We start from the raw sequence: 27,637 nt of genomic DNA on the forward strand, positions 1-27,637 counted from the left end.
TACGTTCTTCTAGAGTGTAGAGCTGTAGTTTGTTTAGTTTCTCCTCGTACGAGACTAAACAAACTACAGCTCTACACTCTAGAAGAACGTAGGGAGAGGGGAGACATGATTGAGACATTTAAATACATCACAGGACGTATCTGCAGAATTGTGTAAAGGAACTTTCATTTTGTTCATTTTCTTTCACTTTTTTGTTATGATAACATCATCATTGGTAATGTGCAGTTTTCACTTCCCCCCATCCAATTTTAGATTTTTTTAACGTCGGTTTGGACAGAAAATGATTCAGAATATGGACATATAAGCCTGCACATCACATATAGATGCCTATTTCTCATGTGTTTTAGAACAGTATCTGCTTACATACATCTCTGAATGTGTGGCTTATGATCAAATGGTTTGCATGTTTGACTTGGCAGTGCTGCTATGTTTGGGATTGATAGGGTGGCACTGTGAAACCTATTTGTAGTTTATCTGATTCATTTTATGTCTGTTGTGCTTTTTAATTACGACATGCTACATTGAGTCATCACTCCTCCTACTAGAGGTGCTTCAAAACCCTAAATTAAGAGTGAATAAATAAACGAATCATAAGAATATAAGAATAGCCTTACTGGGTCAAGCCAATGGTCCATCAAGCCTGTTCTCACGGTGGCCAATCCAGGTCAATAGTACCTGGCCAAAACCCAAGGAGTAGCAATATTCCATGCTACCAATCCAGGGCAAGCAGTGGTTTCACCCATGTCTTTCTGAATAACTATGGACTTTTCCTCCAGGAACTTGTCCAAACCTTTCTTAAAACCTGCTACGCTATCCACTCTTACCACATCTTGTATTATGTATGCATCCTTTGTAATCTGCCTTGGACAAAGGCAGGCTAGAAATAATAAATTAAAATTGAAATAAGTGGTCCTTTTACAAAGCTGTGGTAAAAACTGGCCTTAGCATTCCCTTACATAGGTCACCCTTGTGTTCTAGGGTCATTTTTACCGTGGCCATAAAAACCCTGATTTTCAAAAAAAAAAAAAATTCCATTAATTATATCGTGCGCTCTGTAAGTTAATTTTCCTGCATTGGGAACGAATTATAATTCATAACAACAAATTACAAACAAGCCTCAAAAAGCACAGATGCTGGTATATGTTGCTTTAAGCTATCAAATCAGGCACTCGGCACTTGTTGCTCTAGCCCAGCCCCACTGTCAATCACATCACAATACTCCAGTGTTCGTCAACAAGTGTGTGGAATTTATTTTGACCACAGCCATAACTGTACAATACAACAGATCATGTACAGCAAGGTTCATAGACAGTAACGCCGACAACTGAGCGCAAGATGGAGGCGCGCGCCGAAGAAAAAGACTGTTTTTAGGGGCTGCGATGGGGGTTTTTGTTGGGGAGCCCCCCCCACACTTTACTTAATTCAGATCGCGGCGGCATTGTGAGGGGTTTGGGGGGTTGTAACCCCCCACATTTTAGTGAAAACGTAACTTTTTCCCTAAAAACAGGGAAAAAGTTAAGTTTTCAGTAAAATGTGGGGGGTTACAACCCCCCACAACGCGGCGCGATCTGTATAAAGTAAAGTGGGGGGGTTCCCCCCACCCCCCATCGTAGCCCCTAAAAACAGTCTTTTTCTTCGGCGCGCGCCTCCATGCTGCGCTCAGTTGTCTGCTCGCACCTTTGTCCCGGCGCGCTTTTGACCTGACACCGTACAGCAATCAGTTTTACATCAAGACTGAATATATGAACATAACATACCACTCTATGTACATATCACTTGTTACTGCTATGCAACATAACACCCACATGATCAGGTGCACAGCATATGCCTCTCCATCAGCTTACATTGTGGGGTACCGTACAAGCTTCCCACTCCTCTCCCTGACCCAGCCCGTTCAAGGATGGGTCCTTTCCATATGTACTTTGCCGTGAATACCATGGCCTGGGCTCCCCGCCGTCCGAGCAAGGAGACATGCCCCTTTTCCTTAACATATGCAAAGGTGTTTCTCTGTTATTCATATGCTATGCCTATGACCCCTATCTGGTATCCTCCACTACCCGGGATAGCGAAATCTCGCTTATCGCGGGTTCCCCTCAAGTGTCATGGCTGCGGCCCGAACATAGCAACATAGCCTCTATGTCATCTTGAAGTGTACTGATAAATATATCCAAACCAATGTCGGACAGGTGTACCCCCATCCGGCCAGTAAACACCCGGACAACTGTCTAGCAGCTCATGCGGTAATGAAAATCCCCCGATTCTAGACATAAATTTGCTCATTCATTTATTGATCTTCTTTCATGTTCTCTCCACAGTATCGGAGCTAAAAGACCGCTTTCCCTTCCACCCTCCGCTATCCTTTCTCCCCTTCCTGTCCCTCTCTTCCTTGATTGGCCCTCCTGCCTACCCCTCCCCTCCCCTATCTTTTGCCTGCCCCTCTCTGCCGCTCCCTAACCCTCCTTCCTAATCCCCCCTTGCAACGGCTTCGGCTGATTTGGCCACACTCCCCCTAAATGGGATGGGAGCTTGTTTTTAGTAACGGTCTATATGTGCTTGCGCAAATTGTCTCCTAAACATCTCATTGAGAGCATTCTGCCACCTGTTCCGCCTCGTCCACTTTGATCTGAGGAGCAATTAGAGCTGCAAATTCCATCCGTAAAAGAGCTGAGTCTAACAATGTCTAGGGATAGTATACTCCATTGTATACTCCCTGAGTACATTCGCCGGCAACAGAATATACAGTACAGAACTTTAAAAGATTGCTGAAATGGCATCTTTTTTGCCAGTTGAAATACAGGGTACGAGACTGTGTTATTTATGAAGAGGAGATGATGACAGTAAGGTGCTGGTCACTTATGTACTTTATTGTTTGTATTTTTGCTTTGTGTTGTTATTAGTGTCTTGCATTGTGTGTGTACTGTATTTCCCCATGTATAGGCCGCAGGAAATGCCAATTTGGGTTTTAAAAACTCTTAGATAAGCCGCCCCATGTTACCAACCGCGGCTTATCTAAGAGCTTTAATAAACTAAATCAGCCTATACAATGGAGCGGCCTATACTCGTACATAAAGGCAATGTCCTGTCACTGGGCAGGAACGTAGCGGGACATGGAGGCGGCTTCAGTAGTGGGTCATCCCTTGGTGGAAGGAAAACGGGATTGGGAGAGCGGGAACCGCCCAGTGCAGGAGCGTGAGCGGCTGCGCGCTCTCAGAGCCCAGCCCGCCTGCCCAGGCCATCATCTCCTCTCCTTCTGCCCCCCGCCCAGTGCAGGAGTACGAGCGGCCTGCATGCTCTCAGGACTCAGCCCACCTGGGGGTATCATCTCCTCCCCCCCCAAATACCTCCTCCATGCTGGCTGCCTCCGCCAAACACGCTGTGCAGAGGAACGATGTTTGCGATCTCAAGCCTCTTCCCATACCCTTCCTGATTGCCTGCCATCAGTTTTTACAACGGCAGCCAATCAGGGAGGGTGCAGGGCGAGGCTTGAGATCGCAAATATCGCTCCTGCCCTGCACAGCGTGTTTTGAGGAAGCAGGCGCGGCAGTCCACAAGGTAATTTACGGTGAGGGAGCTATTTAAGGCGGGGGGGATGCTGTATTGCTCCATGTATAGGCCACCCCATTTAAGCAAGCTGCACCCACTAGGCCGGTTTGCAAAATCTATGTATAGGCCACAGCCTATACATGGGGAAATATGGTACTTATTGTCGATTTTGTATGTATTTTTGTATGGAATTTTGTAATTATGCAATTTATTGTCGATTTTGTATGGGATTTTGTAAACCGCCCTGGGTGAGGGCGCGATATAAACAAACAAACAAACCACTATGCTCTGAAGGAGTCCAGAAAACTATTCGTGGCTTATAAAACCAGAAAAAAGGAGCAGAACACTATACAGGAAAAAACAAACACCTGTCTGCTCCAAAAAACTGGTTAACAAAACCATCCCCTCCCAAAACCAGGGAAAGCTAACTCTTCAAAATCCAATCACCAATATTAAGAGTTCTCAATTCATTTCCAAACCAAAATAACACAGTCACTTAGCTGTATCGCCTTGGAGAGGAGCTTGAAACATGTCCGCTGAGTTCCCAGCAATAACAAGCATCCTTCAATAAACCAAATCGACACGCAGATAATCTTCTTCCAGTCTCAATCCTCGTCACAAATTTCCAAAACAGCCAAATGGCTCGCATTCCTCTTCTTCACCTTTCTCAGCAAGGGCTTTTGGTTTCGCGGATGATCCGGCTGCTGCGGGAGGCTAAATTGAGAACTAATTTTTACAAGATGGAACCCACTCTAAAACAAGATGCTGACTCCATCAAACCAATTGGAAAACAAACCCATTCTTAGAGGGGGACGAGCCCTTCTTTTAATCGTACAATGCTTGCCATTCAATTGTTCCATTCAGTCCGTAGGGCTCCACTGTATTTGCCCTAAAAATCCACCGTTTCTCCTTCTTTCTGAGGCTCGACTTGATACCACCCCCTTTTCCAAAGCTGGGCAATTACCATGCAGCGCAACTCCTGCCATTAGTGTGTGGCCATTTAAAAAAATTACCATGTCAGACAAAGCATAAGAATGTTCACTTGGTAAAAACTATTTATTACCTTTGCCTTTTATTTTGATTTAAATGTGGTATGTTTCCGCCATCTTCAGAAAATTTCCAAAATAGGGGGGGGGGGAGGTTGGGGAGAAGGCAGGAATAGCTTGAACAGCACTCCCAGGAGAAGAATTGCTGGGCAATCCACGTATGAGTTGCTTATTATAAGAATTAATATGCAGCAATACGATGTGGTATCTAAAATGTTCCCTGTTAATGGTTTTGAAATGTTGGTATTTGCTGTTTTGAAGATGTTTGTAGTTTGTCATTTATGGCTGCATCCATTAATAAAATCCACAATTGTCAAAGAGCAGCAGGTCTGTGTGGTACTTGCAGGTGTCCTGAGAGGATGCGTGTGTGTGTGGGGGGGGGGAGGGGCAACAAGTGCTGCGGCCTAGTTTTGTTGCCCTATCTTTCATGCAATCATGCTCTGTGGGAGGTAGCTGGCAGACAGCCTTGCAGTGAGGACAGGAATAACTTGGCAGACTGAATGGGCTGATTGTTCTTTTTCGGCCATCATCTCATATATATATATTACACTTCCCCCTCCGTATTTGCGAATTCCGTATCTATGGATTCGCTTATTCACAATTTTAAAACTAAAATTACTTTTTCTTTTATCGGGCTATTTTAAGCCCTGAAACACCCCCCCCCCCCATGAAGCCTTACCTGGTGGTCTAGCGGGTTTTCGGGACAGGAGCGATCTTCCCATGCTCCTGCCCCGTGCAGATCGCTCACTGGAAATGGCTCGAGAGACTACGGGAGCTCAAGGCAGCCATTTCCTGTGAGTGATCCGCATGGAGCAGGAGCGTGGGAAGATCGCTCCTGCCTGAAAACCCGATAGACCACCAGGTAATGCTTAAGGGGGGGGGTGTGCTTTCAAGGCTTAAAATATCTGGGGGAAGCGGGGGTTAGGGGCAGAACTGGCCCGAATATTATTCGCAGTTTTTTAATATTCACAGCCCGGCCCTGCCCCTAACCCCCATGAATACGGAGGGGGAAGTGTACTGGGATCTGTGCCAAGCATAGTGTCATTCACATTAAAGAACTGGAGCAAATTAATGCGCGTTTGAAGAAAAGACCCATTAGGAACATCAGGTACTGCTTGTATTTCGGTGCCGGATACACTGAAATGCTGTAACTGCCTTGGGTTCAACCACTGCCAAGAAAAGCCTGCTAGTGGGGTCGAGCACAGCAGTCAGGTCAAGAGCCAGGTCAGGTTTTCAGGATATCCACAATAAATATGCAGATAGATTTGCAACTCAAAGAGGCAGTGCATGCAAATCCATCTCATACATATTCATGGTGGATATCCTGAAAACCTGACCTGGCTCCTGCTCTCGAGGACTGGAATTGCCTACCCCTGGGCTAGAATATCTCCATCTGTTAGTCGACTATTCCAAATCCTAGCTCTCGTTATTTTTTACCGCGCAGCACAGCTTCCTCCTGCTGTTTTGAGCTTCTGGTTCGGTTGGAACTGAGGCTATGGAACTGTAAACTTTCATTCACCGCTAGGTTGGTTTTCCCCATTATTAACCCTCTCCTCCCTTGCCTCTAGTCCAGTCGTGACACAGCTTGTGTGCTGTGCAGTTTGTTTGTAGCCTCTTAGCTACTTGGATGTTTTGTAACATTTATGTTTGTATAATTTAAGACAGCCAAGGACCCCTTAAGAACCCCGAGGAAGGCATTTTTATTTTGCTGAAACACGGCCCGTGTTGGGTCATTTGTATTGAATACATTATTTGGTTTTTATTTTGTGGGTCACTTGTGCCTGTATACACCCTTTGCGGATTGTTTTTAAAATGATTGTTTTTAAAACGCATATTAATCTCCAAACTAATACATCTGATCTTCTGTTCCACCATCGTTTTGTTGTTTTACGACCAATTCTGGACCAGTGTAGATCATGAATCTGACCATTAGATGGTGCTGTTGTGTGATGGATGGATGGGGTGCTACCCTTTGTCAACCTGAGTAGCAGAAGTTGGGCTCGAAAAAATCAAAACCAATCTTTCTGTATCAGGTAAATTATTCTTCCTCATGTTGATAATGCATCTAGTATTAACTCATGTGGACTCAGCTTTCTCCATATTTGTACCTATTCAGATGAAGCATATTCCAAACTTCTACTGTAGGGTCATTACAGCTCCAGTTCATTGTAAAGTGCTGAGGCTGAAGATAAGCATAAAGCTCTAGTTATGTAATATCAGTTTTTTGATGTGCACTGCAAAACTGGGAAAACATTACTGAGTATGAGTTTGGGCGGTAGAAAGCTGTGAGTAAAACAAAATGTACTGCATTGTATTACTTACCTCTGGGATCAACCTGAGTCAGGTAATAGAGGATACAGCTACTGGGTCCACTAGCCTTGATTAAGTAGCCTGTCTGAAGAGATACAGCCCTTACAAAGTCTTTTCGAGGAGGATACTTCTGCAAAATGAAAAGCAAAAAGATTAGGAAACGTTCTTTTTGATGTCCAAAGACAAATAGTATCTCCTGTAGCATCCTTGTACTGTACTAAATTATATCTCTTTAAATTGTACAATAAGTCTAGCCTAGCGGGGTTTTTTTTTGCGCTGCTCCATCTGCACAACAGTCATTTGGTGACTTGTTCAAAGACACGTATATTGTTTATAGTCTACATTTTTTATATGAGATTTTTATATCCACCCGGACCCCTGAGGAAGGCGTGTTCGCCGAAACATGGACCGTGTAGGGTCTGGTAGGACAAACATATCTGGACTATCAACTTCTATTTGTTTTATTGTGAAGAGTAATAAATAGATCACCTCTCGGAACATCCCCATCCACAGATTTTTTTTTTTTTTGTTCTCATCGTTCGATTTGCTCTCACTGTGGAATATTGGGTCTTCTTTTTGTTCTCTTAATATTTTTTTCAGGACCTTCAGGTGTTTGAAATCTTCGGGTTCAAATGCTAGTCAGCATGAATCCAATGTACATCTTCATTGGACCATTTTTTTCTTTTTACTTTTTCATAATTTCAACCTAGTATTTTAGGAATATTTCCTCCCATAATGCACTGTATAATTACTTTCTTTCTTTTATACATGAAAGAGAGTACTTATCTTCTCAAGATGTGTTCAAAGAACCTTCAGCCCTTCACATATCCATGCAGCAAGCCTGCGACATAACGCTATGTTTCGCTCCACGGTTGCTTCAGGAAAACGTCTTACTTTCTGCCGTTTCATTTCATTCAATGTTTCACTACCTGAATAAGCAGCACTGACTAACGCCATTCAGAGCATTTCAGCAGCATTATGTGGATAATGCTGCTGAAAATCCCTACAGACTTCCCCGGTGCTTTCCAGATAGTGCCAAGATGGAGACTGTCGACAATCTGTGCCAGTATCCAGCTAACGTAGGACAGGAATACTACTATCAATGGAGCACCTCTTTGGTTGGAGGGGGCCAAACAACCCGATCTGCAGGGTTGCTTCCATGTTTTTTTTATTTTTTTTTGACACAGGGTTGTGGCCGCTGTGGCCCTCCCTATTCTGATGCCTATGTTGATATCCGGATATCAGGTGGCACTGAATATTCACCTCTAACTTTGCACACTGCAGCTAGAGTTTACGACTATTTTTATGTTGTGGTCTGAGTTGAAGCCTATATTCTAAACTAGATATGAGGCGCCACTGAAAAGTTCTCAGCCCAGCTAACAAAGTTGGGGCGGTCTCCATCCAGGATTATACACTTAGGAGCTGATTCTATAAAGCAGTGTATCGCAAACTGTGTGCCAACGGACACTAGTGTGCCTCCTGAGGAGGAGAGGCACTGGGCGCCAGCAGACTGCCTACAGGATGTGCCTCTCGTGGCGAGAGGCACATCCTGTAGGCAATCAGTGCCTATCCTTCTCTCTGGCCCTCTTCCCTTCCGGTACCCCCCACTGGCATCTCGGGGCCCGCCTGGAGGGCCTTCACACACACGCAGAGATCGACATGATGATGTCACGCATGCGTGTGAGGTCCTCACGGCGATATCCGCGCACTTCCTGGTGCCTCGAGCCACGACCACTACCTTTAGTGTGCCGCAGCTCGAGAAAGTTTGCGGGACGCTGCTATAATGGGTGCCTAACTTATCCCACTTTTGACAAACTGTAGCATGGTTTTTAAGTTTCAAGTTTTATTAAATTTTAATATACCGATCATCAACAAGTATCTAGCCGGTTTACAAATTAAAATAGGATAAAAGTAATACTAATAAAAATGATATTTCGAGTGGGGTCGTGAACATTCAGACTTTAACAAGACATACTTGGTAGTGATGGTGAGGAAGAAAGTGGGGAAGGGAAAAGTTACATTGTTAGAAGTAAAAAAAAACAAAAAACGTTGGCTGCAGTTTTTAACGTTCTACGAGCGTCGGAGCGGTTACAACCACAGCTGGTGCTAAAAACCACTCTATGGTTTTCTAAATAAAAAAAGGGGGGGGGGGAGGTTAATTAGCAAAATATCATTAACAGCCTCAATAATTGGTTAAAAAAAGCCTACTGCAAAGCGCTTAGCAGCGCCTAATGCCTACATGGGCATTTCTATGGGCGTAGTGTGACTGAGTGAAATATAAGCCTTTAAAACCCTGGCCTACATTTCAAGCGCCTAGGTTTTTACATAGGTGCTGCTAGCCGTGGTCCTGCCAATGATGCCTAAGTGTGACTGACATGCAGCCAGTACCTTTTTCTTAGGCGCTGGCTGATTTAGCCACTGTTTATAGAATCAGCCCCTTAGTACAGTGATTTTCCACTTTTTTGGTTCGGTCGGAAAAATAAGTAATGAAAATTGCTGGCCTAACCCCCCTCTTCTACGAAACCACGCTAGCAGTTTCTAGCGCAGAGAGCCGCGCTGAATGACCCACGCTGCTCCCGACGCTCATAGAGCTCCTATGAGCGTCGGGAGTAGCGCGGGTCATTCAGCACGGCTTTCTGTGCTAGAAACTGCTAGCGCAGTTTCGTAGAAGAGGGGGTAAGTGTATAGTCCTAGATGGGGACTACACCAACTTTGTTGGCTGGGCTGAGAACTTTTCTGTGGCCTCCTCATATCCAGTGAGAGGGTAATTTTATAAAAAGGTATCTAATTGGGTAAGTGGGCACCTTCTTTGGCACTAAACTAAACCTTAAGTACACTATTTTAAAAAGGGGCATAGGAGCCTATTTATCTTTCTAAAATAATATCATACGGGGCAGAAATTAAAGGGCTAATTTTAGCATTTAAAGACACACATCTACCACATGTCATTCAAAATTTACCACCGTTTGTAGAAACGTGTAAGTAGGTGTCTGTAACTTACCCTCCCTTTTACAAAACTGTAGCACGGTTTTTAGTGCTGGCCCATGGCAGTAACTGCTCTGATGCTCATAGAATTCCTATGAGTGTTATTAATAATAATAATAATAATAATAATAATAACTGTATTTTTCTATAACATAGAAACATAGAAATAGACGGCAGATAAGGGCCCACGGCCCATCTAGTCTGCCCACCTTAATGTCCCTCCCCTACCTTTGCCCTGTGAATAGATCCCATGTGCCGATCCCATTTGGCCTTAAAATCAGGCACGCTGCTGGCCTCAATCACCTGTAGTGGAAGACTATTCCAGCGATCAATCACTCTTTCAGTGAAAAAGAATTTCCTGGTGTCACCTCGTAGTTTCCCGCCCCTGATTTTCAACGGATGCCCTCTTGTTGTCGTGGGACCCTTGAAAAAGAAGATATCTTCCTCCGCCTCGATGCGGCCCGTAAGATACTTGAACGTCTCGATCATGTCCCCCCTCTCTCTGCGCTCCTCGAGCGAGTATAGCTGCAATTTGTCAAGCCGTTTTTCGTATGGTAGATCCTTGAGTCCCGAGACCATCCGGGTGGCCATTCTTTGCACCGACTCCAGTCTCAGCACATCCTTGCGATAATGCGGCCTCCAGAATTGCACACAGTACTCCAGGTGGGGCCTCACCATGGATCTATACAATGGCATAATGACTTCCGCCTTACGACTGACGAAACCCCTTCGTATGCAGCCCATGATTTGTCTTGCCTTGGACGAAGCCTGCTCCACTTGATTGGCAGACTTCATGTCCTCACTGACGATTACCCCCAAGTCTCGTTCTGCTACCGTTTTTGCTAGGATCTCGCCATTAAGGGTATAAGACTTGCATGGATTCTGGCTGCCCAGGTGCATAACTTTGCATTTTTTGGCATTGAAGTTTAGTTGCCATGTCCTAGACCATCGCTCCAGTAGGAGTAGGTCGTGCATCATGTTGTCGGGCACTGAATCTTCGTCTGTTGTGCATTTGCCCACTACATTACTCAGTTTGGCGTCATCGGCGAATAATGTTATTTTACCTCGAAGCCCTTCTGCCAAGTCTCTTATAAAGATGTTGAATAGGATTGGGCCCAAGACTGAGCCCTGTGGTACTCCACTAATCACCTCCGTCATTTCGGAGGGGGTGCCGTTCACCACCACCCTTTGGAGCCTACCTCCAAGCCAGCTCCCAACCCATTTCGTCAATGTGTTACCTAATCCTATAGAACTCATCCTAATCCTATAGAACCGCCATAGTCAAATGACTTCTAGGCGGTTCACATTGAAAGAAGGCTGGACAATCAGCGAATTACAGAATGCAAGAAGAAATAGGAGTTACATGAGAAATTACATCAGGTTTGCAAAGGGGAACTATCATAGTGAGTGAAGGCCATCTGTTTAGGCAATGAATTTGTCAAATAGAACGGTTTTAATTGATTTTCGGAATGCACCGTAGGTCTACCTGGCTCTATTTAGGTAGTTTCCCAGCCAGGATTGCTGTCTGCTTGCTTGGAACATGAAGGTTCTTGTCCAGAAAGGATTTGTATTTGCAGCCTGTGATCTTTGGGTATGGAAAGATGTTTCCGTTTGTTCGTGTGGGGTTTTGTGGTAGCAGATAGGAAGGTGCTAGTCCCCAGACCTGTTTGAAACAGATACATGCAAACTTGAACAGTATTCACGCCTCCATTGGCAACCAGTGCAATTTTTTGTAGTAGGGGCTAATATGGTCTTTTTTCCTCAGTCCGAAGATCAAGTGAACTGCAGTGTTTTGCACAATTCTTAATTTTTGTACTGTTTTTTTTGGGATACCCAGGTAGGCGATGTTGCAGTAGTCCAGGATAGATAGGATCAGTGGCTGCACCAATAGTCTAAAGGATGTTGTGTCGAAGTATTTTTTAATAGTCCTTAGTTTCCACATCGTGTAAAAACATTTCTTCACCAGTAAGTTTGTGTGGTCAGCCATGGTTAAGTGTGTATCTAGTGTGATACCCAGTATTTTTATGGTTTTGGAGATTGGGTATTTTGGTCATTTACTTTTAACGATGTTCTGGTTATTTTGTCATTGTGGCTTGCCAAAAAGACTTTTGTCTTTTCTGTGTTTAGTTTCAGTTTGAAGTTGGTAATCCATTTTTCGATTTCTATCATTGTGTGTGAGAGGTTATCTATAATTTCATATGTGATGTCACTTAAAGGGATTAGGATGGATATATCGTCTGCGTATATGTAATGCTTTAAGTTTAATTTTTGTAGTAGATGACCTAAGGATGTAATGTAGATGTTGAACAGTGTGGGTGATATTGGGGAGCCTTGGGGCACCCCTGACGGGTTTTTCCATGGGTTGTAGTAATTTCCATTGCTGGCTACTCAGTAGGATCTGTTTGTTAGGAATTCTTGGAACCATTTCTTTACCTTTCCCGAGAGCCCCATTGCATCTAGGCAAAGTAGCATGATTTTGTGGTCTACTAGGACGAACGCACTGCTAAGGTCTAGTTGCAAAATCAGAGCACTTTTGCATTTGCTGAAAAGATCATACAGGTGGTTTAGTATGGAAGCTATGACGGTTTCTGTGCTGTATCCTTTCCTGAAACCTGATTGATGTTCAATGAGGATGTTAAATTTATCTAGGTAGTTTACTAGTTGTAGGTTGACCAATCCTTGGAACTGTTAGTGCCCTGGCCAGTGCTAAAAACTGCACTATGTAAAAGTGTGTGTGGGGGGGAGAAGGGGGGGAGTTAGGCACCGGTATATTAGGCCAGGATTTTCCTGCCCTAATGTACCAACACTTAAGGTAGGCACCTACTGGTGTCTAAATCAATCCATGCCCAAACTCTGCCTCTAACCATGCCTACATGTTGGGTAGGCACCTTAGTGTAGATGCCTACTGAGTTAGGCGCCTACTTGAAAACTAAAATTTTTTTAAAATTAAGAGTACCAACTGAACCAATTAAAAAAAAATTAACCCCCGCCCCCTTTTTATCAAGCTCTGCTGCTGAGAAGTGCAAGCAAAATGCCGAGTCGCTCATAGAATTAGAATGGGCTGCTCAGCATTTAGCTCGCACCACTTGACTTGATAAAAGGGGAAGTAAATTAGATGCGCTGATCTAGAGACCTAATGGACGGCACTTCTTAAAAATAGAATCAGGGTCTGTGTGTCTGTTTGAAAATGAACCCCTAAGCCTACCATGCAGATTTGGACATTTACTCCTGTTCTCTAGCAGGAGTAAATGTCTGTGACTTGATTATTCTACTACCTCCGCCAGCTCTGAAAGATAAGAAACTACTTCACGGAACAAGACTTCACCCAACTACTCTATGCTTTTGTCCTTACATGCCTGGATTACTGCAAAGCTTTATTCAACGGTCTTACAGCAAAAAAAACCCAAAAAAAACCCATCAAACGACTACAGGGAAAACTACTTGAGTACCTGAATAAACTCGTGTAAACCGTTCTGAGATCTCCTGGGAAAACGGTATAGAAAATTGAATAAATAAAAAAAATAAATAAATAAGAAGACAGCGAATTCAAAATGCAGCAACTAGACTGCTGAAAAACCAACAAGCACCATGATCCAATCTCTCCAGCACTGATTTCGGCCCACTGGCTGCCCATAACCAAATGCTATATTTTCAAAGGCCTAATGTTGGCTATTAAATCCCTCTACAACTTGACACCCAAATACTTCTCAGACAAACTTCCTCTCTACATCCCAAAGAGAATGCTATGCTCCCAAGATGAAATATGCCTACACACACCAACTCCAGACAGCCTGGAAACAATCCTATTCCCATTTCTTACCAAACCTGTGGAACAGCCTACCTCCTCATATCAGAACCCGTAAAGGACTTCTTAACTTTAGAAAAGCTGTAAAAGCCTACCTTTATGCCTAATCACTCCCTCAAACCTTCACCAGCATCAGTAAGTAATCCTATATGAAGATATATTGCAACACACCCTACATTGTAACACTGTGAACTGTAACCCATTCTGAGCTCTTTGGGGAGGACGGGATATAAATCTAAAGAAATAAATAATAATCTATTCACGTCTAAGTGAACTCTACTCATGCACTAGTGCACTTTGAGTATCTACTGAAAAAAAAGATGTGAGCTAAATCCATATAAACCTTATAAAATCACCCCCTAACGTGTGCAGTGCAGAGATTATCGATGAAAACTGCACACGCTCTTGTGCCGGCTTTGGCAACACCTACAGTATATTGAAAATGGGGTGAAATCCATGCACTATCGTGGCTGTGGAAAGAATGCTTCTGAGAGCTACCGAGGCTTCTGTAGAAGCAGAAAAGTTTCAATGTGGCGTCCAAAGGATAGTTCTAAGGACCTACAGCAGGGGTGTCCAACCTTTTGGCTTCCCTGGGCTGCATTGGCCAAAAAAAATGTTTCTGGGGCCGCACAAACGCTGCAGCAAGACAGAGGAGGGAGCCGGCAAGACGGTAAACACCTGGGGGCAGCAGAGGAAAACACTGCATCGCCCTCGACCGAGGCCGCACAAAATACTTCACGGGGCCGCATGCGGCCCTTGGGCCACAGGTTGGACACCCCTGACCTACAGTAAATAAAGATTTCTAGATAGCTGGGAAAATGCTAGTTTAATTGAAACACCCTATTGAAACCAAGAGAGCAGCTTACCGGGTGCTTGACGGAATAATTGATGATCATATAATCATTGCCAAGAGGTAACCAGGACCGCAGGGTTATAAAATCTCGATTCTTCAAAGGGCTCGGACACTTCCCTACAATGAAGACATTCCCATTAGCTTACATATTTTTCAATCTTCAGTTTACCTATTCATGGACGAACTAGCTTACTGAAAAAAATAGTTGTAGCAGACAGCTGAAATGCTATTATCGGTGACAATTTAGCATAAAGACAAAGGGGCCAATATTCAAAGTGGTATAACTAGCCAGAAACAGCTCCTGGCCAGTTAAATTGCTTGTTCAGGACAAATTGCTAATTTTCGGTAGCATTTAAAAGGGCGCCAGAATTGCACCTCCTTTGAACCTTTTCTAGTGCCACTATATCTTTCATGAGATAAGGAGACCAGAATTAAATGCATCCAGATGAGATCGTACCATGGAGCTATACAGGGGCATTATAACATTCTTAGTCTTGTTAACCATCCCTTTAAAAATAATTCCTAGCATCCTATTTGCTTTTTTGGCCGCTGCTGCACATTGGGCGGAAGATTTCATCGTATTGTCTACGATGATACCCAGATCCTTTTCTTGGGCGCTAATCCCCAAGGTGGACCCTAGCATCCGGTAACTGCAATTCAGGTTATTCTTCCCAATGTGCATCACTTTGCGTTTGTCCACATTAGATTTCATCTGCCATTTGAACGCCCAGTCTTCCAATTTCCTAAGGTCTGCCTGCAATTTTTCACAATCCACATGCGTTTTAACAACTTTGAACAGTTTAGTGTTATCTGCAAATTTAATCACCTCACTCGTCGTTCCAATTTCTAGATCATTTATAAATAAGTTAAATAGCACCGGTCCCAGTACAGACCCTTGCGGCACTCCACTGTTTACTCTCCTTCAATGAGAAAAATGACCATTTAACCCGACTCTCTGTTTTCTATCCGATAACCAATTCCTAATCCACAACTGAACTTTGCCACATGACACTTTAATTTTCTCTGGAGCCTTTCATAAGGAACTTTATCAAAAGCTTTCTGAAAATCTAGATATACTATATCAACCGGCTCACCTTTATCCAAATGCTTTTTCTTTATTATGGGAACTTTTCAGAAAAAAAAAATCAGCAGAGACAAAAGTCACACTTTGAAGTCCTTTTTTTTGTTACATTTACTGAGATGATACCATCTTCATTGAAGCATCTTTGCCAATACTACTTTGAAAGAACCAACAAGAGGAAGTATAGTAGTCATTTGGAACAGATGAAATATATCCCATGTTCAACAATTAATAGCTGATTATAAAATAGATATAAATAGAGCAATGTTTTTCACTTTATCTAGCTTGTACATTTGAGCTACATCTTGATAATGTGAAGAATGCATCCCACTCATGTTCATTGCCAGAAATGATGAACCTCCTCCAGCTCTAATCTTCATCAGGAATCTACTGAGTGAAAATGACTGAGGAGGTTTAAGCTGACTAGAGTTCTCATCTCCCAGCAATATAAGAAGTCGTATGGATAGGAAGCAATTTAAAACTGGCTGCATAAGTGGACACAGCTGGTGTTTGTGTGAAAAGCAGCAGTTTAGAAAAAGGCTATGTCCTGCCGAATAAATTGTCCTGGTACTGTCTGGTTAATGTTCTAAGGATATTCAGCAGCACTGTTTCGATGTGTGTGTGTAATGTGCCATCGGCTCGAGTTCGAGTCCTAGTGACGATGAGGTAAAGATCCAAAAAGAAGTCAGTCTAATGCAAGTCCGACAAGTTCCTCCAGCATCATCCCCATAGTATTTGTCAATGTGTCTAGTCCTCTTCACCTAGTTCCTTAAGCCTTCCCATACATGACATCCTTCTCCAGTGATCTCTCTCATCGAACAGTGTGACCAAAATATGATAATCATAACCTCACCATGTGGGCTTCAAGTGACATATCTGGTCTGATCTCTTCCAAAATTGATGTGTTAGTTCTCCAAGCGGTCCACTGATTGCATAGAATCCTTCTCCAGCACCAGAGTTCAAATGAGTCTATCCTCTTTCTGTCTTGTTTCTGTAATTGACCACTGAGAAAGTGAATACATGGACCAGTTTGATCTTCATTTTAACTGTTATTTCCTTGCCTTTAAATACCTTATCAAGAGCCTTCATTATAGAGCAGCCAAATGCTATGCTGTGAAGTAACCCTAAAGCCTTCGGCACAATGTGTGGCGGCGGCGAAGAAAGCAAACAGGATGTTGGGCATGATTAAGAAGGGGATCACGAGTAGAGCAATGGTCAGACCGCAATTGGAATACTGTGTCCAACACTGGTCTCCATACCTCAAGAAAGATATAATTCTGCTGGAAAGGGTACAGAGGAGAGCCACGAAACTTGTCAAGGGATTGGAGAATTTGAGCTACAAAGAGCACTTTAGGAAATTGGGATTGTTTACCCTCGAGCAGAGAAGACTGAGAGGGGATTTAATAAAGACTTTTAAAATAATAAAGGGATTTGATAAAATCGACCAAGAAGAAGCATTGCTAACTTTTTCAGATGTGACACGGACAAGAGGTCACAGTCTGAAACTGAGTGGCAGCAGGTTCAGGACGAATGTCAGGAAGTTCTTTTTTACGCAGCGCGTGCTGGGAATTTGGAATGCTCTCCCGGAAGATGTTGTGACAGAGATTACTGTACTGGGATTCAAGCGCAAGTTGGATGAACACCTTCTTGCAAATTGTATTGAGGGCTATGGTATATCTGGGTCTCCAATCAGGAGTACCTAAATGGGCCGCCGCGTGTGCGGATCACCGGACTGGATGGACCTCGGTCTGATCCAGTGAGGGCTTTTCTTATGTTCTTATGCTAGTTGCTTCCTTGTTTAATAATAATAATAATAACTTTATTTTTATACTAGTCTTTAAGCCCGTTACATTAACGGGTGCTAGAATAGATGTGTCTGTCTGTCTGTCTCTCTCTCTCTGGCCACTGTCTGTCTTTCTTTCTGTGTCTCTTCTTGACCACTGTCTGAGTGTCTGTCTGTCTTTCTGTCTCTCTCTCTCTCCTTGGCCGCTGTCTGTCTTTCTGTCTCTGTCTCTCTCTCCTTGGCCGCTGTCTGTGTGTCTTTCTGTCTTTCTGTCTGTCTCTCTCTCTTGTTAGCAGCTGTCTGTTTGTCTGTCTTTCTGTCTCTCTCTCTTCTCTCCTTGCCTGCAGTCTGTCTTATTTTGCTGTCTGTCTCCTTGGCCGCTGTATGTCTGTCTGTCTTTTTTGCTGTCTGTCTCCTTGGCCACTGTCTGTCTGTTTTTATTTCTGTGTGTGTCTCTCTCTTCTTGTCCGCTGTCTGTTTTTTGTTTTTTTTTTCTTTTAATCTCTCTCCCTGGCCCCCTGTCCTTCTGTGTGTGTCTTTCACTGCCACCTTTTCTGTCAGTCTGTCAATGTCCCATCTGTTTGGCCCCCTGTCCTGTGTGTGTGTGTGGAGATGTCAGGGGGATGTCGGGGGAGGTCCGGGACGTCGGGGGAATATTGGGGATGTCAATTATCGTGCCCCTTCTCCCACCTACCTTTTATTTTAATTTTTTTATCACGCGTTGTGTTGGAAATGGCAACCGGCACAGAATAACTGCTGCTGGGTAAAGTAAAACGCCACTCGCAGCAAATCGAATGTGCGCACACGCGCCAAATACACACATGCATCGCACGCACCACACGCTTTACCAACTTCTCTGCTTTACAATACAGTTTCTCTGCCGGCCACGGAGCTACGAACGCACGGAGCCACCAGGTTTGAAGTGTGCATGCGCGCTAAGGGAATTATTATAACGGATATCGCTATACTACAAACAGTTCAAAGCAGTTTACAGAGGAAGAGACTATGTGCAAACAGCAATATAACAGAAAGCTTTTCGAGGTTACATTAGTGTGTTAAGATTGGTCAGATTTATCTGGAAGTGGTCTAAAAGTACATCAAGGCAGGAGAGGGGTCAGAGAAATTTATTAAAGAGAGAAATTTTGATTGACTTCCTGAAAAAGCCCAAAAGATTAAAGCTCTTTGGAACTTAGAAACTTAGAAAATGATGAAAAAAAGGGCCAAGGCCCAAGTCTGCCCACTCTAATGACCCACCCCCCTAATTTCTTCCATGAAGTGATCCCAAATGCTTATCCCATTTTTTCTTAAAATCTAGCACGCTGCTAGCCTCAACTACTTGCAGTGGAAGATCATTCCAATGATCAACGACTCTTTCGGTGAAGAAATACTTCCTGGTGTCGCTATGAAATCTCCCACCCCTGGTTTTCAACGGATGCCCTGTTCTTGCTGTAGGTCCTTAAAGGAAAAAGATATTTTCTTCTACCTCAATACGGCCCGTGACATATTTGAACGTCTCAATCATGTCTCCCCTCTCTCTGCATTCCTCGAATGAGTATAGCTGCAATTTACCCAGCCGTTCCTCATACGGGAGATCCTTAAGTCCTGAAACCATCCTAGTGGCCATTTGCTGAACTGACTCAACTCTCAGTACATCTTTTTGATAATGTGGCCTCCAGAATTGTACACAATATTCCAGATGAGGTCTCACCATGGATCTGTACAATGGCATTATAACTTAGGGCTTCCGACTGACGAAACTTCTTCGGATACAACCCATCATTTGTCTAGCCTTGGATGAAGCTTTCTCCACTTGATTGGCAGTCTTCATGTCTTCACTAATGATCACTCCCAAGTCTCGTTCTGCTGCAGTTCTTGCTAAGGTCTTACCATTTAGGGTGTAAGTTCTGCAAGGATTTCTGCTGCCAAGGTGCATGACCTTACACTTTTTGGCATTAAAACTTAGTTGCCAAGTTATGGACCATTGTTCCAGTAAGAGTAGGTCCTGGGTCATACAGTCGGGCACTGTGCTGTTGCCTACTATGTTGCATAGTTTGGCGTCATCGGCGAATAATGTAATTTTACCTCGAAGCCCCTGAACGAAGATATTAAATAGGATCGGACCCAAGACCAAGCCCTACGGCACTCCACTGATCACTTCTGACGTTTCGGAGAGAGTACCATTCACCACCACCCTCTGAAGTCTACCTCTGAGCCAGTCTTTAACCCATGCAGTTAATGTTCCTCCTAATCCCATTGAACTTCTGTTCTATTTCCTTCAAATTCAAAATCTTCATCATTTTCCATGTTCATAATCTTTGTTTTATTAATATTCAGTTCTGATCCAATGTTATGACTTTTGGCTTTAACTTGTCTTCTTTACTACTGGCAATGAGCGTTGTGTCATCTGCATTACACAAGTTGTTTATATTTTGACCATCAGCTTTAAAACCAACGCTCTCTTCTTCCAAATTTGTTTGCATATTGCTCTGAATATCCCCGGATTGCTGCAACTATAGGAAATATCTCATCTAATCTAACCCTTCATTTTATATACCACATCATCCCTGCAAAAGAGGACTCGATATGGTTTACATTGACTTTGCACAATTGTATGAATTATACTATAATTTTTTAAAAACCCTAATTTGAAATAGCCCTTTAAATCTCTATGGGCTTCGGGGCCGTTAGCGCAGCACAACCGCTAGCGCGGCTTTGTAAAAGAGGCCGTTAGAATATTGACCTGATTAAGCTGTAAAGCTTTAAGCATTAGCTTTTGCATCATGATGATAATTAAAGGGAAGTCCTAAAATCTAGGTGTTCACATTTCTGTGTCTATAAATGGTGCCTATAAAATTAACGCTGATCAATATGCACAGCGCATTTCTAAAAAAGGCTCCTGCTATATATAGAATTATGCTTAGTGGCCGTATGTGGCATAACATTTAGGTGCACTCATATAGGCCAAGAAAAACCAGGCCTAAATTGCGTGTGGATTGGGTATTCTATTACCTCCTCCCGGTCAACGTAATTTTAAATCTTATGGCCAACTGCCGCACAATGTTGCAGCAGAATGAAGAATTCCGGGGTATGCCCGCTTGGTGACGCTTCACAGCAGCTGCCGGAAGATTTAAAATTACAGTGACTGGGGAATACAGCGACTGGGAAAGGTAGGTGGGGGAGTCAGGAGCTAGAGAGAAAGGTTGTACCGTAGAATCCTGCTGGGGCTAGGGTGGAGGCTTTGGGCACCCCTCCCCCAAATGAAATAGCGTTCCGTTGCCTATGATAGGATTTGATATACTACCATTCTGTGGTTATAATCAAAGTGGTTCACTACAGGTACTTATTTTGTGCCTGGGGCAATGGAAGATTTAGTGATTTGCCCAAGGTCAGGGGTAGCTGCAGTGGGAATTGAGCTTGGCTCCCCAGGTTCTCAGACTTCTGTATTGACCATTAGGCAACTCCTTATTGCCCCCTTTGTGAATATTCATGGAAGGATGCTAATTTTTATAATAATAATTTACATTCTTATATACCGCTAAACCATTAGTTCAAGGCGATTTACAACAAGAAAGGGCTGTACATACAGTGAATTATGTACATAAGCATATCAAATATTTCTTGGAAAATACAAAATTGGCTATTAAGTCATATATTTATCAAACAATAAGACTGAGCTTAGGGAATAAGAGCGTTCCAACATGAATTCATTGCACTAGCCTGGAATGCAAAAGTTTTCCCTAAAATTCTCTTATAACGGCATGCTTTTACCGATCGAAACATAAACCAGTGGGTTTTTCGTGTATTCTTATTTGAATTATAAAATTCAAAGTGGGAAGAGAGGTAGGTTAGTGTCAATTCAAATAAAACTTTAAAACAAATATCCAAATTTAAACAAAATTCTAGCCTCAAATAGCAACCAGTGGAGCTTTAGATAATAAGGGCTTACAAGGTCATATTTGTTTAAGGCCAAAAATCAAGCAGACTGCTGTATTCTGTATTGTTCTAAGTCTATTAAGAATTTTTTTTTAAATGAGATCCCAGGAAAACAATTTCACAGTAGTCCAAAACCGACAGAATTGATGACTGAACCAATGGTACGAAACTTCCATTGTACAGAAAAGCATTTTTTTAATCAATAGATCAGTATAGTCCAGTGGTTCCCAAACCTGTCCTGGGGGACCCCCAGCCAGTCAGATTTTCAAGATATCCCTAATGAATATGCATGAGAGAGATTTGCATACCTGTCACTTCCATTATATGCAAATCTCTCTCATGCATATTCATTAGGGATATCTTGAAAACCTGACTGGCTGGGGGTCCCCCAGGACAGGTTTGGGAACCACTGGTATAGTCGATCTATGGCTACACCTAATTCTTTTGACCTTAGGCGGAGAGAGAAAGATGAAAGGAGGATAAGAAAGAGAAATCTGACCCTCCTATATAAAAAGGAAGACATAAGCTTCTTCCTATAGCATTCTGTAACAGTAGGGTAGCCTGGATATCGTTTAAGGCTTCTCAGTTTTCAGGGGAAAGATCCTTACAGGAATAATAACCCACGTCTGCGTTGACCGTGAGTCTCCCGATGTCATATGTCTCAATCATGTTAGTGTCCCATTTCTTGCGGTAAGGCGTATCATGGAGGACATCATAAATAGTCTCGGCAGAAACATCCTTGCATACAATTCGCATCTGAAAAAAATAAAATAACTGATATTTAGATTGAAAAATCAAGGTTTCCAATTAAGTAGCATAACAAAATCTACTGCCTGATAATATGGAGATTATGCAGAGGTGGGCAAACAATGGCCATGGGTACAACCAGCTCATACATATCTTTCTTTTAGTTCACAGAAGGCCTTATATGTCCTGGCCTGTGGCAAGCTCAGGAGCCCTGACCCATTTCCCATTCTTTAATGACTTCTGTGGTTGGAATGGATGGCCAGGTGCCTCCCTGCGGCCTGATGATCACTCCTTCGATCTTATTTTTTTTAACTATTGTGTTCTGACTTCCAGTTTCATTGGCCTTCTGTAGGCAAAGAGCGATAGCAGCAAACATGGAAGTCAGATCCACAAAAATAAGATAATTTTCCTTCAAAATAAATATCAGAAGGCTTAAAAAGATTTAAGAAGATAAAGTGCTTGCCTGCAACAAAATAGAGGTCTGCACGGGAATGGGGTTTGCGGGAATCCCGCGGGGGTCTTGCGGGAATCATCCCTAACCCACAGGACTCCCACGGAGACCCCCCTCTGGCCCACAGGACTCCCACAGGGACCCCCCTCTAGCCAACGGGATTCCCACGGAGATGGAAGGTTTTGGAAGCAGGGTTCGTCCATATAATATAATGGAAACGTCAGTCTTAGTAAAAGAGGGGGTTTATAAGTTAATTACCTGAACAGAAAACAAAAAAAGGGTTCCACCAAAGAGATTCCACAAGGAAAATAGCAGCGCAAACACAAAAGAAACTGTGGAATTGATGATCCTGTCAGAAGTAATTGCTGCTTTTTATGGGGACAGGCGGGGATGGAGGTAATTCCTTGCGGGGATGGGTGGGGACAGAGGATCCTGACAGGATGGGTGGGAATGGAGAGGATCCCGGTGGGGTAGGAAAGGATATAGGCGGGGACGGGCGGAGATGGGAGGGATTTCTGTCCCCACGCAACTCTCTACAACAAAGTAAGCCCCCTCCTATGTAGCTTTGGAAGGAACACTCCGAGTTCTTTGACCAAGCAGCAGTCACTATAGTGGCTCTCTGTAAAATGATGTAATATGTACTTTCAGTATCCCCTAGCTTCTATAAAAGACGCTATTCCAAGATGTGTGAGTAACCTAATTAATGAGCCGCTAGGCTTTTGACAGGTGCCAAAAAAGGGCCATATTACTACGGTCTTGTATAACTTGCATTGGCTGCCTGTGACAAAGTGCATGGAGTTTAAACTGTTGTGTCTGGTCTTTAAGGCCTGGCATTTAAAATCATCAGAGTATTTGTTCAAGAAATTGGTGAAATATTCAACAGGGAGGTCTTTACGCTCATCACAGAAGGATCTTTTTAGTTTACCTGGTCCTAGAGAAATTAGCCTGGAAATTAGCTGATAAGTCCCTTCTGTCTGTGCCCTTCTCTTCAACTGCTAACTCCAAACTCCATCCCTTCTGCCTTGCTACACCATATGTTTGGAACAAGCTGCCCAAATCCCTACTGCGGGCTCAGTCTCTGGCAGTATCCAAGGCCCGTTTAAAAGCCCACCTCTTTGAGAGTGCTTTTGATTCCTAAGTCCTCTCACCTTGAGTTTTGCATCCCATGTTTGTCTGTCCAAGTTAGATTGTAAGCTCTTCTGAGCAGGGACCATCTATAAATGTCAAAATATACAGTGCTGCGAACTTCTTTCTGCACTATATAAGTGATAAGTAGTAGTGGTCGTAGAAGTAATAAGAAGTAGAGCTTTTTCATATGCTGGTCCATCTTTGTGGAATTCTTTGTTAAACAGCTTTCATGAGGATTTGTCCTATCATGCATTTCACAAGTCGATTAAGACTATTCTTTTTCAACTATATTACGGATTGGCAAATTTTTGATTGAATTTTATAAGAGTGTCAATGATGTTGATATTAACTTATGTTGTGATTTTGAATATTGTTCAACTTATGTAGACCACTGAATTGTATTATTGCGTAATTTTTGGAGACTATTGATTTATAGTATTGTAAACCACTTAATACTGATGTCATAGCGTTATATCAAGAACAATTAATCAAATCAAATACCTCCCCCTCGTGTATGAATAAACATCCAAAGCTTTGCATATTTTTTTTTTTTATGCAGTATTCACAAAAAGGTTTGCTGAGATGGTTGATATATATATTAAAGCTCCTGAAAGCCTAAAAGAGATTTGATTTGTGAGAGCTTGAGTATCTGATGGTCCCTTAAAACCCATTTGGTTTGTAGCAGAATTGTGATTTGTGATGCAATTTGGTGTCTACCTTTGGATCTTGTATGTCCATATAATGATGCCAACCACTGCCAGGCTAATTTTAAACTGATGACATCACAATGTGTTCTGACCTCTGTAAAATTTCAAATGAATTGAGCTGAACAGGTTTCTTTCTCTACAGGAAATAACAAAGGATTTTAAGTGATAAAGCCACTGAGGGCACTTGAAAAGTGTGATCTGAGCTGAGGTACAATAGATGCTTTACTATCTGAGGCACAGATTTGAAAGAAACTGGATAAATGTTTTAAAGGTATTAGAAAAGGAAAGGTGTGATCTATAAGGCCAGTTTATTTATAGCAAACAAAACAGAACTGCAGATCTGTACAAGACGTAGGCAAAATTTATTGTGACAAAATAATTATATGCAAACCCTTTTACCAATCAAGGGACCCGACACGGTCCGTGTTTCGGACAAACCTTCGTCAGGGGTCCATGGTAAAAAAAGGGGATAACAAAAAAAGTCACAAAAAATTATAGAGTAGCAGCAAAGTATAAGCGACGGCTCATTGCAGTGGCGAATTTTGACGTCGCTTATACTTTGCTGTTACTCTACAATTTTTTGTGACTTTTTTTGTTATCCCCTTTTTTTACCATGGACCCCTGACGAAGGTTTGTCCGAAACACGGACCGTGTCGGGTCCCTTGATTGGTAAAAGGGTTTGCATATAATTATTTTGTCACAATAAATTTTGCCTACGTCTTGTACAGATCTGCAGTTCTGTTTTGTTTGCTCTTGGTTGTTTTTTGTTGTTTTTTTACTGCAGTTTAGGTTGGAACCTTTTTTCTCTTTGTTTTGTTGCTTTTTGCAGTTTATTTATAGGAAATGAGACTAAAAAATAACCATTTTCCAATTATTTTGGACAAAGAACATATCTTTTCTATGATGTTTGCCGATGCTGGGCAGAACACGTATTCTAGCAAAATAACTTTTTTTTTTTTTTTTAATTCTTTATTAATTTTCAAAACTACAACAGTGCAATACAACCAATGCAACTCATAGTAAAACAATAAATCACATTCATCTTTCTCATCACTCAATAAATCACATTCATCACCCACCCGTTCACCCAAACAATTATCATTCCGTATAACACAAACATATATTATCATAAATATCCTATCTATTTTGAATAATGATATCTTCACACCCATCCCCATTATAAATATTCAAAAATCAATTTATGTCATAAGAATCCCCCCCCCCCCGCCCTGGATATGTACCATAGCAAAGAACAAACTGATTCACAGTCAACATACAATTACAATGAGGTAACATAAGACGCCAATGGGCCCCATATTAAGTTAAATATATTACCATGGCCTATATTTTCAGCATTTATTCTTTCAAATCTATAACCAGAGCAAAGAGTTGCCCACCAGAACGAAAAATTTAATTTCGGGTGATCATCTGGATGGCTATTCCAGTCATTATAAGGAAAAGACGACTTTTATATTGATCTATAAGGGGTTTAACATGTAATATTGTACCACAAATAACTGCCTCATACGTTAGAGGAATTGATGATTCCAAAACGTTATTTATTCTACCCCATATTGATCTCCAGAAGCTAAGTATCAAAGGATAATAGAACAACAGATGATCCAGTACCAGAACATTTCTCTTCACTCTCTGGCCTTTCATAAGTGGGCCTTAAGTAGGGAGACCATTACCTTCTCCATGCCACATTCAGGCACAGCAAGGGTGATTTAGAGTTTTATTTACGCAACATAAAACTTTGATGTCTTTATGCACGTCGGTGACTAATTAGGGACTGGGCATAATAAAACAGTACAGAACAAGTGTGGCATACTGAACTGGGGAGCTAATCATCATTCCCAATCAATGAGCAGCTTTGTTTTATTAAGTCAGAGCCAGGGCAATGTTCTGCAACTCCCACTTTCAGTGAACCCTGTTGGAGACTGTGCTGAGAGGGCAAAGCCATAAATTCCACATACTAGCTTGAACTTCCTGTTAAGTTCTCTGGACAGAAATGGATGCCTCGGGGTTAGAGGTTTCTAAGGGCAAAGGACTCATTTAAGGGTTAATGTTTCACTGTCACAGCGCCCGCTTGCTTTAAGGGTTAGAAAGATGCATTGATTCTCTGAGCCGCAGCAAAAGGTGTCCTTGGTAATGTGGGCTAAGTCTTCTTGACAGTAAATTGCTCAGGGACTTTATCAGCGCTTGTTGTCAACTCAAATCTAATGAACTGGACTGGCCGGTAACATAAAAATGCAGTCTCTGGATAAATACATAACAGAACAAAATATATCCCTGCCTGGGAAGTTTATTGATCTAATCTAATACAAGATTTCTGAATCGCTTTAATACCATTTAGTTCAAAGTGATTTACATAAAAAAGAAGCCCTAATAATTCTATGGGAAACTACAATTCCTTCGATAAAAAGATGTCCTCACAATTCTTCAACTAAGGGCTCCTTTTACTAAGCTACGTTAGTGGTTTTATCGAGCGCTTAGCGTGCGCTACATTGCCCTGCGTGCTACACGCTAACGCCTCCATAGAGCTGGAGTTAGTATTTTCCGCGTAGCGCAAGGGTTAACGTGCATTAATCTTCAGTGCGCGCTAACCCCTGCGCTACGCGGAAAATGCTAACACCAGCTCTTTGGAGGCGTTAGCGTGTAGCGTGCGTGGCAATGTAGCGCACGCTAAGCACGCGTTAAAACCGCTAACACAGCTTAGTAAAAGGAGCCCTAAAAGTACTAACTTTACAACCTATCGTATAAAAATGTTTTCAACATTCTATGAAATTTCCAATAACTAACTTCTGTCCTTTATTTGTATAGGGAAATCATTCAAAATAACAGCATATGTAAAAGAAGAATTAAATTGACGTTTAAAATGTTTACTTCTAAAAGGGGGAACTGCAATAAAAATGTATTAATCTATTAGATGAATAATGCAAACGTGAAAAGAATAAACTGAAATGATCAGAAGCCTCTGCCTGTATAATATGATGAATCAAACAGGACATGGGCTGAAGCTAAGGGGGGGCCAAGTTCAAGACAAATATCAGGAAGTTCTGCTTCACACAACGAGTGGTGGACACCTGGAATGCTCTCCCAGAAGAGGTAATTGCGGAATCCACCATTCTAGGATTTAAGGGTAAGTTAGATGTATATCTCCTTATGAGTGGCATGAAGTGACATGGGTAGGGGTAGGCTAGATGCACTTCTCTTTACGAGAAGCTTGGAACGATATGGGGACTAAAACTATGCCAGGGTACAC

The 27,637-nt window shown here is 42.5% G+C and overlaps 1 protein-coding gene across 1 annotated transcript in view; it reads right to left on the bottom strand.

The window, feature by feature from the left end:
- The window catches only part of LOC117351799 (START domain-containing protein 10-like), an 82,718-nt gene that overhangs the window by 10,160 nt on the left and 44,921 nt on the right, over positions 1 to 27,637 (bottom strand). Inside the window, exons 2-4 of the mRNA XM_033927617.1 lie at positions 21,948 to 22,095; positions 14,556 to 14,659; positions 6,912 to 7,029 (exon numbers count right to left, since the gene is read on the bottom strand). Of these exons, the coding sequence (XP_033783508.1) occupies positions 6,912 to 7,029; positions 14,556 to 14,659; positions 21,948 to 22,095 (370 nt within the window). The remainder of the gene's footprint in view (positions 1 to 6,911; positions 7,030 to 14,555; positions 14,660 to 21,947; positions 22,096 to 27,637) is intronic.

The sequence above is a fragment of the Geotrypetes seraphini genome, chromosome 18 (genome assembly GCF_902459505.1).
Source record: "Geotrypetes seraphini chromosome 18, aGeoSer1.1, whole genome shotgun sequence".
NCBI lineage: Eukaryota > Metazoa > Chordata > Amphibia > Gymnophiona > Dermophiidae > Geotrypetes > Geotrypetes seraphini.